General features: G+C 38.8%; 1 protein-coding gene across 1 annotated transcript; it reads right to left on the bottom strand.

The window, feature by feature from the left end:
• Positions 1-415: 415 nt before the first annotated feature.
• Positions 416-13,065, bottom strand: LOC140480685 (type III intermediate filament-like). The gene is made up of 9 exons (XM_072575897.1): positions 12,465-13,065; positions 11,115-11,175; positions 6,645-6,740; positions 6,165-6,326; positions 5,334-5,459; positions 3,201-3,421; positions 2,364-2,407; positions 931-1,016; positions 416-829 (listed from the first exon to the last, which is right to left on the bottom strand). Exons 1-9 carry the CDS (start codon positions 12,980-12,982, stop codon positions 794-796), a joined length of 1,350 nt encoding a protein of 449 aa, XP_072431998.1. The 5' UTR covers positions 12,983-13,065; the 3' UTR covers positions 416-793.
• Between the last annotated feature and the right edge of the window lie 3,666 nt (positions 13,066-16,731).

Here is a 16,731-nt window from a genome sequence, read left to right as displayed (position 1 = left end):
TAACTCCTGATCCTATGTTTCTTTGTGACTGCTTGGTCACTCTCTCAGTCTCCATTTGTATTCTTGAACTTTGTGCAACTCTACCATCCACTACCTGGGAGCAGTCAAAATATCTTATTACATTTAGTAATGTGGTTCCATACCCCAACTATTTCAGTAAACCTTGAAATTAAAGGTTTTCTTTCCATTCCTGATATGGAAGCTCTGACTAGAGTACCCTAGCCTGACCCTTCCCTTGTACAACTTCCAAATGAAAACAATCCAGCACTGCACTGTCACCATTACCAAACTTCATTACATCTGTTCATGACTTATTCACACTTAGTTGGACATTATTACTAGCAGCCCCAAGCCACAGGATATGCTGGTGATTTTACCAACATTGCTGACTAAGAAATCAGGCGACAAATTAAGGGTTTGTTCAAAGTTTTATTAGAGCTTGCTTACGTGTAATTGCTGGGGAAGAATAAAGCAACTGAGATTCTGAACCTGTAAATAAAGATTCAAAACTGATGAATGAAGTATTGCTATTTATCATTGTGCAATTGTAAACTAGTGACTCTTTCTGTAAACAGACTGTGATTAAACGTTCTGTAAAGCCATTTACTTTTCTACTCAGCTTACAACACAACTTTATTGAATCTGGCACTCTTCAATTCAATCAGAAAGGCACTTTAAAGCCAACAATTTTCTTGGTGATTAAAAGGAGGAAGGACATTCTTGTCAAGCAATTTTCTTAATCAGCATCAGCTTCCATGCAGATGAAAGAGCATTCTTGGACCGAAGGGTAGGTTCAGTCTTCAATTCTCTGGGTAGTTTCGCTGATTATCTGTAATTGAAAAGAACATAATTTGCAAATGTTAGTTCTCAAAAGCTGGCACAAGGTATATGCATTATTTATATTTTTTTTTGGTGAACTTCAATACTAACATCTCCGCCTCTGCTCTCAATTGTTTTGATTACAACATTCTTCCTTGACATTTGAACATCAGTTGGCTGTTGCTCATACATGGCATCTGTGAAAACAAAAATGCATGGTTTCAGTCAAAATATCTACCCTGCAAAGACTAAGATACTTGCTTTCTCTTTTTGGTTGTGTTTACAAAAGCCTTCAAAACCACGAATCTGCATTTGGTTGAGAAGAACAGCCAGGAATAATGACTGCTCCACAATTTTAACAAAAAGGCAGTTCTTTGATATTTGTTTTAAAAAAAAGTCAATTTCCAGAATCAGGTTGGAATACAAAAATGTTGTGGTCATTGAATTTACTATTAATCTTTTGAGGGTCACTTTTCATGCTGATTCCATTGTTAACATTTTTGACTTAGTTCCATAGTTCGCTCTCAGCTTGGCAGATTCTGAGTGACAACATATGTATTGTTACGTTTATTTAATGTGTCTCCATTCCATGCAACATGTCCAATGAATTGTGCAACTATATAAATGAAAAGTCTTTACTAATGGCCTGAAACCAACAAACTAAGTATACTGCGTAGAGGTGAGGACTGCAGATGCTGGAAACCAGAATTTAGAATAGAGTGGTGCTGGAAAAGCACAGCAGGTCAGGCAGCAGCCAGGGAACAGGAAAATCGATGTTTTGGGCAGGAGCCCTTCATCAGGAATGGAGGTAGGGAGCCTCCAGGGTGGAGAGGTAAGCCAGGACATGTTACAATTAGCTTCATTGTCAGATTAAATTGGGGGAAGTTGACAATGCTTCCTGTTTGGACCCAACTGAAACTTTGTATCCCTGTGATTGCTGGATGGGGACACGTTGGGGCTTGGCTGTGATATTTCTGTGGTGGTGAGAGCCACTCTCTTTGTGGGTGCCAGTTTAAACTGGCATGCCAAGCAAAGAAAGTAAATTAAGATTAGAACAAGTTATAGACAGATGTCCTAACCGATCACCACCCTGTGAACAGGAATTAATTTCACTCCCATATATAAAATAATTAGTACTGATAGAATCTTTCCAAGTCAAATAGTCTAGATAATACGGTACTTTAGTAGGCAAAAATCTTAATTTCGACTTGCATTTTTCCACCAGAACCATTTGATTCTAAATAAAATCAGTTAAATAAATAACTTGTATTAAATGTTATATTGTGCAGTATATCTTGTAAAACAGTCACTCGTTACACAATTGAAGCAAAAAATATAAATTGGATCAAACGTCTATGAAGGGATACTATAACTGCGGAACAGGCAAACCTACTGGTTTTATTCTAAACACTGCAAGTTCTTCATGGCGGAATAAGCATGCCCAGAAAAGGTGCATTTTATAAATTGATTTTTAAAAAAAGACATTTGTCAAGCTCAAACATTTACACATCCATTTTACTGTGATAATAACAAATATAACTTACCAGCAAGACTCAGAGAACTAAATGATTGCAGAGGCATAGAAATCCTAAGGAAGAGAAGAATTAATAATTACACAATGATGGATACAGATGAAGGTGGAAATTTTCTCTTCTCACAATAGCCAGTTTCTCCTGGAATAAATTAAGATCTTCTGTCTTCATTTCTCAACACGGAACTTTCTTCCAAACTCTCCTCTCAAAATGTCTCCAGATGGAATAAAGAATAAAATTGATCTGTGGAAATCTTACGATTATTGTCAGCAACAGATGTAGATATTTATTCTACCTAAGCCAATAAACCCTACTTCCCTATTTGCACTGGATGTCTTAATGAATGGTGTTTTTTATCTTTATTTGTTTTCATGTTATGGACATCATTTGCAAATCATCATTTATTAACTGTCCGTAGTTCCTCTGAGAAAGTGTTGGTGGATATGCTCTGACCCTATTGTGTCTATGCTGAGAACTTTATGTATTCAGATAGCAGCTTTAACAAAAATAGTTCATATCCAATTATACAGATGTGAAAAAAGTCTCTCTGATGGTGAGGAATCTCTGTCAGCATCTGTATACATGCAAAATGTATGTAAAAAGTACTATGATTTCAATATATTTTCTGCACTGCAGACACTGATTTGGTTTTAAGAATGCACGCATTTAATCTTTGATGCTTACATCAATATTCACAAAACAAAGAAATCAAGTAGATCGGTTTCTTTGATAATGAATGAATATTTGATTTTGTCAACCGTAATCAAAACGTGTGTGTTGCAATGGACTTGTAGGTTACGTTTTCACTTGACTTAAAATGTATGTTTTTCATTTACACAAATGCCTTACCTGTTTTCCTCACCCTCCAGCAATTTCCTGTAGGTTGCAATCTCAATATCGAGAGCCATCTTTACAGTCAGTAGCTCCTGGTATTCTTGCAAATGACGGGCCATCTCATCCTTCAAGTTACCAATCTCATCTTCAAGGTTGGCAATGGTTTCCTGGGCATTACTTGCCTCCAAAGCATAACGTTCTTCCATTTCCTGCATCTGGCGCTCAAGAGATTCATTCTGTTTGAATGGAAATAAAGTCATAGATTGATATAGCTTGTACACAGACCCTTTGGTCCATGTTGTCTGCACCGATCTGACAACCCAACCTGATCTAGTCCCATTTGCCAGCATTTCACCCATTTCCCTCTAAATCCTTCCTAATCACGTACCTTCCAGATGCGTTTTAAATGTTGTGATTGTACCCACCCCCACCACTTCCACTGGCAGCTCGTTCCATACACACCACCACCTGAAAAAGCCCTCTGGTCCTTTTTAACTCTTGTTTTCCCCCCCACCTTCAACTTAAATAACTTTCTAATTTTCTTATTTCTGATTACTACTTACAAATGTAATTTGAGAAAACTATGTGAGAAAGTTAATTCCAATTCTATTCTAAGTACGTATACATTCATAAAACAAGCTTTGAATAGAGTTTATTTCACAACTGATTAGGGCTTTTGGGAGATGAGTTCACATTCTGCCTCAGCCTAAGATGATAAGTTATGTCACTTTAGACTCTTGGATATTCCCTGTACTTCACTGTATTTCAAAAACTACAGGTGATCAAGGCAGTTCACGTTCATACTGTAGAATAAGGGTTTATTTGTCTGCAGATTTTAACAGTAGCTTCTGATCATCTGTGGCACCATCCATCATGTGTTAATGTAAAGCATCAAAAGTTGAATAGAATACAGAAATATTTGCAAGTACCATAAGTTTAAACTTGGATAATAAGAAACAAGGAAAGGTTAATGAAACTGATCAGGAGAGCTAAAAACATTAAATAGTATGGTATATTAAAATTCTACTATGAGGATAAAAACAAAACCTCTAGGTGTGTAGTCTGCTGACATCAATCAAAATACAACATGCTCTATTCTGAACATTGGTATATTTGGGGTTGATACAGTTGGACTTTGATACTCCTCTGTGTAGCGCTGGAGATAATTTATTTCTAGGCCAGTACTGAAAGCAAGAGGAGCAGCAAATTTTTAATCCAGTTCCAAAACTCCTTATACTGCCCTGAGATGCTCAGCCTTCACCAGGTTAGGAACCAACATTGTAATGTAAATGAGATGAGATAGCACATTCCTGGTCTGCCAAACCAAATTTTCTCAGCCTATTCAAAGGAGAACAGCAACATTTATTCCTTAAACGTAGAGAAATGAACACCAATTATCTGACAAGTCAACTGAGGGACCTCATTAACTGTCAATACAGATATAAGTTAGAAGAAGGATGTGGTTGCAGGTAAGCTATAGTGGATGTATGAGGATGGTAGAAGACTGACAAGTATGGCATACAGTGAGAACAGGTCTCCTCACATGAGTTGCTAAAAGCAACAGAAGATGAATAAAAAGGCCATCACGTTTCAAATTTAGCAACACTAACTTCATTCTAAAAGTACATAATCAGCTGCAAAACATCTTCAGATATCCTAAAAGATAATGCATAAAAGTATGTTTTTTTGTGTGAATACAAGGTGCACTTAAAGTGCCATCCAGAAAACTGGTATTGAATCTTTCATTGAGACATTCAGTACAATAGCTCTGAACAGCAAAGACATGAAAGCAAGGCAAAAAGAGCAGTTCACTGGTCCTTCCTTTACAAGAACCTGAGAAAGGTCAAGGCCTTGAACTCTTCTGGCTGTGGGTACTGCATCATCTTAATTGGTTTTGAAATATTTAATTACTGTCGTAGTAATTCTATTGTGTGCGTCGAACACTTCTAATTTTATATTTTACTAGTTTTCCAGATTTAGATGTTCCTTCCTATTCCTATACTGCATATGTACACCTCTATATGTACATTCTAAAATCAACACTCATTAATAAAGAGTGCCTTGTTATTGCTGGTGGATAAAGCTCACAGTTCTACAACTGCATATATTTTGCTGAAGGTCGTTCTTTTTCATATTTTCAGTACTTACTGTTCCCTTAAGTGCATCAATATCGCAGGTCAGTGTCTGGATTTGTCTGCGGTAATCACCATTCTCTTGTTTCATTGTGCGAAGAGCATCATTGTTGCGAGCAGCAGATTCATTCACATCCGCCAACTGTCCCAAAACACAAACTCTAATGAGTGAATGGAGTACTGACCTTAAAGTAGTGATCTAAACAAAACTGAATTAATACTTTTTAAAAAAAATTAATGTTAGCTTGAGCAAAAGAATCACTAATTTCTCCTGAATGCTTTTGGAGTAGCTGTTGGAAGTATGGATTGGATAGGGACATTCACCCATATCCCTCTCTCCACAGCCAACCATCAGAATGGTTAATAGGAAAAGTACTGGATGCAGTGATTGCACGAATTGGATTAGGCATGAAGATAGGAAACATTGTCAGTGATGTCTATTAATAAGAATGCCTATTTATTATACTTGATAAGAATGAGTTCAACCTGCCAATCAAATAAGAATATATAAGAGTAGTTGAGGATGTACTTGAGTATAGACAGCTGCATAAGTATGGGAATGTATGAGGTTTGAATATTCATCTGGAAGATAGCATTTTGAGCCAGAAGTGAGTACAATAGACATAGCTGGGAGATTTATGAAAAGCACTCTATATTTGTCAGGAGTAATAATCATGGATTCCTTCAAGGATGAAAGTGTAAACAAGTCAAATTGGATATGTGAAGAAGCGACAATAGAAAAGAGGTGGAGCTGGGCAGAAAGCTTTAGGTTCGAAATTTGTTGACAGGTGGTTTGTCGTCCAGTTTGTTATCATGAGCACTAACTAATGCATTTCAGAAAACATACCTTGGACTTGTACCATGCATCAGTTTCAGCAATGTTCTTAGCAGCAAGTTTATCAAACTCAGAACGAACTTCATGGAGTGCTGCAGTAAGGTCAGGTCTGACCATATCCATCTCAACCTTGACCTGTGATTCTTGGATTTGAGCTTGTAACTCACTAATTTCCTGAAGAAAGAAATAAGATTCAATGAAAATTGGGTAAGTTGCTGCATAAATAAAAGCAACTTCTAGATAGCTTTACCAGCACAATATGTTGAAATTAAATGATAACTATGATCCATTCTTATCTCTTCATGAAACTAGAACAGAAATTACTGGAGAAACTCAGCAGATCTGGCAGCATCTGTGCAGTCAAAGCAGAGTTAACATTTAGAGTTCGATGAGTCCAGTGACTCTACTGATAAAGAGTCAATGTTAACTCTGCTTTCTTCCCACAGATGCTGGTTTCAAATCTCCGATATCCACAGTTCTATTGTATTTTACCTCTTCATGTAGTTTCTTTAAGAACATAATTTCTTCCTGCAGTGATTCAACTTTACGTTCCAGATCTAAGCGTGCCAGACAGGCATCATCCACATCCTTTCAGAAACAACAGGAAAACAAAACAACAAATTAATCAAAGAAATTCACTTTAATATTGAACTGTATACATAATCATTATGGTTACATGCCTTGTGTAAATTGATATGTCAGTTCATGTTACATTTACCTTTGCAATTACATGAAAAGAATTAATCATCTTAATGAGGGTTAGACATTATAAGGCATCTTTAAGTCATGTGTGAAAAAAGTCATAAGGCACTGATTTTGAAATAACTGCTTATTTAATTATGATCTGGTAGCATTATGACACTTGTTCTGTCCTTTAAACAGAAGTGTATTTAATAATAAATTTCACTTCAATTTAAATTGCACATATCGTTACATCATTATCATTGGAAACTGACACTTAAAATAGTGAAAAGTAAACATGTAGCCTAAACAAGATCAAAGTCTCCAAAATAAAGTATACCAAACGAAAAAATGAATTAGAGACAAAATGCATTTTTGACAACTGCTAACAATGTGTGATTTTGATTTGGATATTAGAAATGTATTCTTTCTACCACTCAATTTGCATAATTCAATAGCCACAATGTTCACAAAACTCTAGATACTGTGAATTTGACACAAGCTTTATTTGTTAGTGCACTACTGTTCTTCTGTTGAGTCTTAATCAGAAATATATCAAAAGTACAGTAAATGAACAGGCCATTCAGTCCAACTAGTTCATACTGACAGCTACCCTTTATGTCATTCAACTAAAACCAATTTGTACATAAATGAGACTTCGATGCATAATCTAAAATCTGCTCAAAGGATTGGCAACTGATGAGAAAAAATACAAGACTCCTTGAGCTTTCTTGGTTCAACAGAGTCATTCATGATCTGTCAATGACAATGCAACTCCACTGCTATAGAAGGACAGTTGTTGTTAACGCGTAGAGATTTCGGATCATGAATCAAAAGAAACCTCATTGTTTAAATTCCAACAATTTTTTATATATTCTTACTCTGATATAAAAGTTTGTATTTGAAACTTTTTTTCTAAATGATGTTTTCGAATTCTGCTGGGAGTTAAATTTTCCATTCCACAGTTCCAGATAAACAATGCAATATTTCATGCTGAAAATGCAATTAGTTCTCAAGTTGAAAGAAATAATGGTAGTAGAAAAATACATTTTTATTTAAAGCAACTTTAACCTCTTCAAAGAAGTTTTGATGATCAAAACAGTTGCTGACGTTAACTAGGGCTTACATTTTGATGTGGTAATTTCAGTGTGGAACATTATGACAATAAAGAATTTGGCCGAATGATAAAAAAAATTCCAAACTTGTCTAATTAAACATGACAGCTATGTTTATTTAATAGCAGGTGAGCTTGGTTTTTCAAGTATCTACTGCATTCACAATGTTATTAACAAAGAGTCCATTATAAACCAGCACTATTGTCTTCTCTTTACTGTTTCCTGAACTATACTCAGAAATGCTTTGAGGGCAACATTCCTCAATCAGTTGCAACAAGGATGTTGTGTTCACTTAATTGTCAACTCTGTTGTACAAATTTCAAGGATGTTTTTGTCACCATCAGAAGCATATTAACAATACAAATCAGAAACAGCAGTCTTTTTATCTGCACATTTAATCAATCCATTCAATTTTTAATGTTTATATCCTACAAGGGGGCTCACAGCGCCAAGGACCCATGTTCGATTCCAACCTCGGGTGACTGTCTGTGTGGAGTCTGCATGTTGTCCTCATGTCTGCATGGGGTTCCTCCGGGTGCTCTGGTTTCCTCCCAGAGTCCAAAGATGTGCAGGTTAGGTGAACTGGCCATGCTAAATTGCCTATAGTGTTCAGGAATAGGTTAGGTGTATTAGTCAGGGAAAAAGTAGAGTAATAGGGTAGGGGAATGGGTCTGGGTGGGTCTTTGGAGGGTCGCTGTAGACTTGTTGGGGCCAAAGGGCCTGTTTCCAAACTGGAGGAATTCTATAATTCTAAATATGTTATTTATGAATACTATTGACTAATTAACAATGGGAAACAGATACTTGGATCAATTTTCACTGTATTCCAGTAGATTATTATTAGCTCGTTACTAGTTATAATTTTGGGACCAATAATACATATTTTTTATTCAATCAATCTAGTTTATTTTCTATTAGCTGATTTAAAAAAAGTTGCAACTGTTTTGTTGCTTCAGTATCACTGAGCTGTCGTTATTGCTAATGCACCTATCCTAATCCACTGTTTTCCAGCAACACAAAGGAATCTATTCATTTAATTATTTTATTGGTATGCACTCAGTTCACTGTAGCTGCATTCCATGGCAAATCCTCATTGGAGCTCACTTTCTATCAATGAACTATAATAAACAGCTGCTTCCTTAGAGTTATTGTTACTAACAAAGTTCTTTTACATAGTTATGGGTTACATGGAGCCTTATGCCTGCACAGTGAAGAAACCTCGTCACCACAGGGGGAGCTGTATGAAAGCAATATGTTGCTTCTGACAGGAAGCAAAGCTGAGTGAAAGATTCACGCTTACAGTGCCACACCCTGTAGACGAGTGCAAAACGTCTGGTTATGGGTCTCTGAAAGATTAAAATGCTGTTCTTTAATTAACCATTAAAAAAAACTATAAAACAGTTCAGCACAATCAAAAGGCCAGTGGAAAATTGGATACTGGCTGCTTCAGTAATTCTGCCCAGATGGAACTTCAGATCCAGAGTGTGCTATCATGCAGAGTTAGAGACCACGCACTTCTTCAAGAAAAGAGAGAAAATTGCAAGGCACATCATATCAGGCTGCTCTTTTGGATTTTCCAGAGGATGGCTTTGGAATACAATCAGCAAAATTCCCTGCTGACTCAGGGAATCAAACAGTAAGAATTGTGCTGCTATGACAAAGCTTTGGTTCCTGCTCCATTGTGAATTAATACGACATGGGATGATTTACATATGCTAGGCAAGGAAAAAAAGAATCAATTACAATGACTCAGTGGTTAGCACTGCCGCTTCACAGCACAAGGGACCCAGGTTAGATTTCATGTGGAGTTTGCACATTCTCAGTGTCTGAGTGGGTTCCTACAGGTACTCCAGTTTCCTCCCACAGTACAAAGACGTGCAGGTTAGGTGGGTTAGCCATGCTAAATTGCCCATTGTGTCAGTGACGCGTAAGCTAGGGTGCATTAGCCATGGGAAATGCAGGGTTACAGGGATGGAGTAGGAAGGTGCTCTGGGTAGGATGCTGTTCAGAGGGGACTTGATGGGCTGAATAGCTTGCTTCTACACTGTAGGGATTCTACGATTCCCACGCTTGGTAAAATTCCAGCCTCCTGTGTCAGCAGCTACCAAAGCTGGGACTTCTCAACTCTCGAAAGACAAGTACAGCACTTGCATGGGATCACTGCCATCTTTACAACACCATTCTTTACAGTTACAGGGTTAAAATCCTGGAACTCCTTTCCTAACAGTATCCCTCCACCTCAAGTACTGCAGTAGCACAAGAAGTCAGCTCACTACTACTTTCTCAGGGGCAGTTAAGGATAAACAATAAATGCTGCAGCACCCACATCTCATGAATGAACATTTTAAAAGTTATTCATTTCAAAGTGCAGAGAATTGGATATCTTTGATAACGACAGATTCAAGTCCAACTGTGAACCCTCCTCTACCAATGCCAAGCAAACCCTAGCACAGCTGGGATCATTGAGAATATCTGCAGGATTGAGTGTAATGCCAATTTACTATGTAACTCTTCACTAACTTCAGTGCAGACCAAGATCAGGTGAGGTGTAAAATCAACTTCCCAACTGATGATGTAGGCTACAATGACCTGTGTTTGGATTCACTATGAGCTACTTGGAGAAAGTATGGTTAGGAGTGATTGACTTCAGAAAGGCAATCAGCAAGGAAGAATAGTACAGTTATAAGTAGAGATCTATGAAAAGATATATTGGCAAAGCTAACAAATAATCAAGTAAGTTAAATCACTGAAATATCATTAAACTATTTTCGCAATGCCCTTTATCTTTTATTGATTTCTCCCCAACATGCGTCCTTCTGAACATTAGGTGACAGTAATTGTTATTTTTAAAATATTTGTTATGAGTTCTGAAAGTGCAATTTTGCAAATAAAAACGCAACATTTTGTACTTCTCAAAGATATTGGAAAGAGGCACTTTAGGTTCATGGTTCTTGAGTGTGTCTCTCAATTTTGCCCTTCTGTACTATGGCCAGAGGGGGTGTCATTGTTGCCCAGTCTCCAGGGGGTAACTGCTGTATTAATAGTATAACCCTATATCAGTAACTTCCCGATATCAGAAATAAACATGAGATTCAAATTAATGTTGAAACGATTCAACTGGTGACATCATACTACTTCATACAAGACAATGAGTTACTTTTCATACCTGTCTGAAAGCTGCCAGATTGTTTTCAGCCTCCTCCCGCTGAATAATTTCATCTTGCAACCTGCAAATAATGATATCAAGGAATCAGTCACTTCCACCCCTGCTGAAAGCGCAATGCCTGAACCCTGAACATTTGCTGTTAGGAAGTAGAGTTTAACAATAGTCTCCTTTTTGTCCCTTGTATTTTGGTAACTCTTCTCGTGTCTTCCTGTTTTAGCTGAATATATCAAAGTAACTGGAATTGATTATTGTACAATTTTACTGAAAAGGTGGAGTTACTAATCAGATCTCAATAGTACACAGTAGAAGATATAAATTGGAAGCAAATCAGTCAAACCTGATGCTCCCTTCTCCATGATGCTTTTTCAGGTCAATAAGCTGCACTTACACTGTTAAGAGCCATTCTAATGTGAAAGCCCCCAACAATCTCAATCTTGAATGTGACTAGCGCCAAATTTCTTTTTATAATTTCTGTAATCAAAATGGTGCTGAACTGTAGCAACTTATACACATCTCACTGTATTTTCATCAATACATGTGACAATAAATTGCTATTCTATTCTAAATTTGGCAGATGAAAATCTTTTGGAAAGTCAGGAGGTGATCCAAAAGACCTAGACTGCTCCCATTGTCAACCTAGGGTGTTGTTAGATTCCTAAAGTGGGCTTGATTCAGATTCCTGACCTGACTGTGATTTATCCAGTGATCCATGCCCACCTCAAATTGCTTCACATCCACACAAAGTCAGCAGCCCATCAACATCATAAAGCCATCAGTTTGGAAACCACAAATAAGTGAAGTATATGCCCTCATCCCAAACAGCCTCACCGCTAAATAGTTGTGGGGTCACAATCCACCAATTTGATGAGGGTTTTTTATTGTCCAAAATCTACATTTAAATAGTTATTTGAAAACAAACAAACAAGGCTGGACGACTTATGAGTGGATTGAAGATTTTCAAGCAATCCCGGTCAAATTTAAGAGAATGAAAGCCACTACATAAAGTAGTCCAGAGGATGATAAGCCAGTGAGAAGTGAGGAGTTGAACAGTTAGCTGTGCTGCTCCCTGCACGGATGCTGCTGGCATTCAGTTCAGAAAATCCACTACAATGTGTTGGGCGGTGCAGAATTAAGCCAGAGGAACACATCTGAAGAGTTGTGATTTGTTTTGTTTCAGTAAAACTTTCAGACAATCACAATCTGGTATCTCCCCGCCCACAATTTGTGAGAAATGGGGCAACTTGCAGAAAGAGGGAGAATTGTCCCGCGTGTTCCCAGCTACCTCTAACCCCACCCTGTCCTTTTTGTAATAAAGTGATGAAACGGAGCACAGCAGAGAGTCAGACTTACTTTTCCCTCAGCTTTTGGAGATCGTCGACCAGGTTGTCTCTTTCCACCTCGATTCTGGACTTCTCGTTGTTGATCTGATCAATCTGCTGGCGCAGTTGCCTCAGCTCCACTTCGTACATGTCCCCAATCCTGGACCGGGGTTTCCCTTTCAGCTGTTCGAGCTCGACCAGCAACGCCTTGTTCTGGTGTTCGAGCCCTCTCACCTTGTCCAGGAAGCTGGCCAGACGGTCATTCAACTCAATCATCTCGGCTTTCTCATTGCTGCGATTGGTCTTGAACTCCGAGTTCATGGCATCCACCAGAGAGAAGTTGAGGCTGTTGCTCATGGCCGCTGAGGGAGCGCTGCTCCTCAAACGCCGTGTGCTCTGTGCCTTGATCGGTACAGAGTAGCTGACCCTGGAGTAAGAAGGAACGATGCTTCGCCCCGGTTTCACAGACGAGTACGAGTGAATACTCGAAGTGGTCCGGATGGGTTTTTCTACGAACATCTTGCGGTAGATACTTGATCTGCTGGTCATTTTGTAATCCTTTGTCGGACTCTGTCCTCTTCTCTGATGGATTCTTCACCAAGTGGAACTCCTCGGCTGTAAGAGGGGGATAGCCAGCAGACGGCTGGTATTTATAGGGAGCTCGCGGTCTGCTCTCCTGGGGGTAGATGAGGCGAGGGCTAATACCATGATTGACAGCACAAGGACCAACCAGCAGCGGGGAACGACCCATAGGGACCACCACTCAACTTCAGACCCGGGCAAGGGCAGGGCCACTTACCCCTGGAAGTGGTCACGTACAAATATATGGCTTTAGATTGCAACACGTAATTTCTCTCTCTCCGTCCCCTCCCGATCGAATGTGTAAATGAAGTTAATCTTCTAGTACAGAACCGTTAATCCAGGGTATTCCAGCGCCAATGACTTTGAACGAGTTACTTTATTCAGACACAACACAGTTAGTTGGAGTCTACTATTCAAAAAGTGACTTAGGACAATATCTTATTGGGGTTTATTTTGAAGTGAAGTGTGATGCTTCTCTAGTAACCGTGTTTGATAAAACGCATCCGGAGGGGCCAATTTCGCCAGAGGTCAGTGTAACATTGGGTGGAAAAGCATCTCTGGCTGCAGCTTTTTCGATAACATTTGTTCGGAAAGCAAAATGCCCGTTTCTGAACCACGAACGCAAACCGTGAATTGATGGTTGCACAAGTCTTGGTTTCCCTGAGGGAATACAACAAAATCGGTGCATCGCTGGCGAAAGCTGTTCGATCGGGCTCGTGAACAAAAGTTGGCAGAAGGGCGTGTCTTGTCACACTTTTAATCTTTGGAACTTTTTTTTTGCATTTTTTGAACTGGAAAACTTCAAAGCAAATTTTAAGTTAAAAGTTCATCTGGAATCTCAAAACGTCCCACGTGTCTGATTGCACCGAGAATTTTTTTTCTAAAAGAAACACAATGCAAATAGAGCAGTTTGGATGAAGCCTCTTCTCCTTCCCCTCCATAGCAGCTATCGGAAACGCCCTGACTGAGATCATCCCCATGATTTAAGTTGCCCCTGTTTAATCGATAAAGTGGTTTGGAAAAAAATTGCAAACGCTAGAGCGAGTTAGATTAGTTCTGGAAGTTTCTGAATTTGGGATTAATTCCAAACAACTTTGTTTTTTTTCGGGAATGAAAAGATTTTTATCTGGGAGAGTGGGCGTTTCCCTCCCACCAGCCGCTGCATCGACAAAAGCTAGAAAATGGACTCGCACTGGGAGTTCCTTTCATATTCCCTCGGGTGAGCTAAATGACAATTTGTCAAGCTCGTTACATTTTACAATCAGGCAGGCGACTATTCAGCCCAACATGCCCATGATGACTCTTTCGTAGAGCTACCCAACTAGCCCATTACTTTGCCCTTTCTTCCTAACCTTGCATTGTTTTTACCCTTTTCGATATAACTTTCGAAAACTACAATTGAATCTCCTTTTAGGGGTGTGGGCCAAATCAGAGCAATTTGCTTGGTGAAAGAACTCTTTCCATCTTCCTTGTCCCACCCCTTTTCCTCTTCTGTTGATCTGCACCCTGGTTGTTTTAAAAAGACAGTCTGTCTTTATAAGACTGTGTGTCTGGTTAGACATGGTGTTCAGCAAGCATGAATGTTGGGACCACAACTTCTCACTTTATACTTTAATGATCTAGATGAAGGAACCGAGGTCATTCTGGCTAAATTTGCAGGTGATACAAAGATCAGTAGAAGGACAGTTAGTATTGAGGAGGTGGGGAGGCTGCAGAAGGATTTGGGCGGGTTAGGAGAGTGGGCAAAGAAGTGGCAGATGGAGTACAACATAGGAAAATGTAAGGTCATCCTTTTGGTAGGTAGAATAGAGATGACATATTTTCTAAATGGGGAGAAAATTCAGAAATCTGAAGTGCAAAGGGACTTGGGAGTTCTAGTCCAGGATCCTCTTAAAGTAAACTTGTAGGTTGAATTGGTAGTTAGGAAGGCAAATACAATGTTGGCATTTATTTCGAGAGGACGTAAATATAAAAGAGGATGTACTTCTGAGGCTTTAAAAAGCTCTGGTCAGACCACATTCAGAGTATTGTGAGCAATTGTGGGCCCCTATACCTCAGGAAGGATGTACCGGCCCTGAAGCGGGTCCAGAGGAGGTTCACGAGAATGATCCCAGGAATGGAAAGCTTAACATATGAGGAAACATTTGAGGACGCTGGGTCTATATTCAGTGGAGTTTAGAAGATATGGGGGGATCTAATTGAAACTTACAGAAAACTAAAATGCCTAAACAGAATGGACGTTGGGAAGATGTTTCCAGTGGTAGGAGAGACTAGGACCCAAGGGCACAGCCTTAGAGTGAAGGGAAGACCCTTTAGAACAGGGATAAGGAGAAACTTGTTCAGCCAGGAGTAGTGAAACTATGGAATTCATTGACACTGAAGGCTGTAGAAGCCAGATCATTGAGTATATATAAGACAGAGATAGATAGGTTGTTTGATTGTCAAGGGGACTAAGGGTTATGGGGGAGATAGCGGGAGAATGGGGTTGAGAAACACATCAGCCATAGTTGAATGGTGGAGCAGAATAGGAATACTGCAGCGAGCAACTCACCTCCTGACTCCTGAAAGCCTGTCCACCATCTACAATGTTTGTATAGCTCATCAATTGGGCTAGTGTATAGCTCAGTGTATAGCTAATGTCATTTTAGATGAGTAGGCAGCACTAAAATTGGGAGCTTTATTCAACCAGAAAGAGAATGGGATAATAATGCTTTCATGATCTCCCATACCTGCAGATGGGCTTTATCAAACTTTTTCCATGATGTGTTTTATACCATCATTTTTATTATTATATCAAGACACTTGCTCTTGACCCTATTTTAAACATTCATTGTTATTTGTTTATTATGCGTTGTTTGATCTGTAATGTTTGCCATCTAAAAGACATTCTACAACAATCCAACAAAATAATCCAACAATCTGCAACCTCCATTATAAACTCAGAACTGGGGATGCTTGCTGGTGATTGCGTAATGTTCTGTACCATTCACAACTTCTCAGATATTGAAGCAGTCCATGCTTACTGTAAAATCTGGACAACATCCGTAAATGATAAATGTTAAATAGCAAGTAAAATTCATGGCAGACAAGTGGCAGTTTATGACCTTCTCCAAGACCATATTTAACCACTAGCCCTTCATGTTCAGTGACATTTCATTCATTGAATCCTCTACTTTTAACATCCTGGATGTTAACATTGACTAAAAATTGAACTGGACCATGCATATAAATACTGCTGTAATGAGAGCTGATCAGAGTCTCTTTTTGTTTTAAGAGCTGAAAACATGAATGATCTTAAGACTACACAACCAATTACTATGAACAGTTTTGATGTGGAGGAGCCAATGTTTGACTGGGGTGGACAAAGTTAAAAATCACACAGCATCAGGTTATAATCCAACAGGTTTATTTGCAAGCACTAGCAAATAATCTTACGGTCTTATTCTCCACAACCACCTGATGAAGGAGCAGCGCTCCGAAAGCCAGTGCTTCCAAATAAACCTGTTGGTCTTGTGTGATTTTAACCATGAACAGTAGAGCATAGGCAGGTTAGAGGAGGGTACATCAACAGTTATTTGAACCTGCAAGCTGTAGTCTGAACTGATAACTAAAGCTGAATGAGGCTTTGTAACAAATTGAATCCATTTTAATTAATATGTATTAGAACATAGAACAGTATAGCACAGTACAGGCACTTCAGCCTTCGATGTTATGCT

Source organism: Chiloscyllium punctatum, chromosome 8 (assembly GCF_047496795.1).
Source record: "Chiloscyllium punctatum isolate Juve2018m chromosome 8, sChiPun1.3, whole genome shotgun sequence".
Lineage (NCBI taxonomy): Eukaryota > Metazoa > Chordata > Chondrichthyes > Orectolobiformes > Hemiscylliidae > Chiloscyllium > Chiloscyllium punctatum.
Note: the sequence above shows the minus strand (reverse complement) of the source record. Positions and strands in the feature narration are given on the sequence as shown.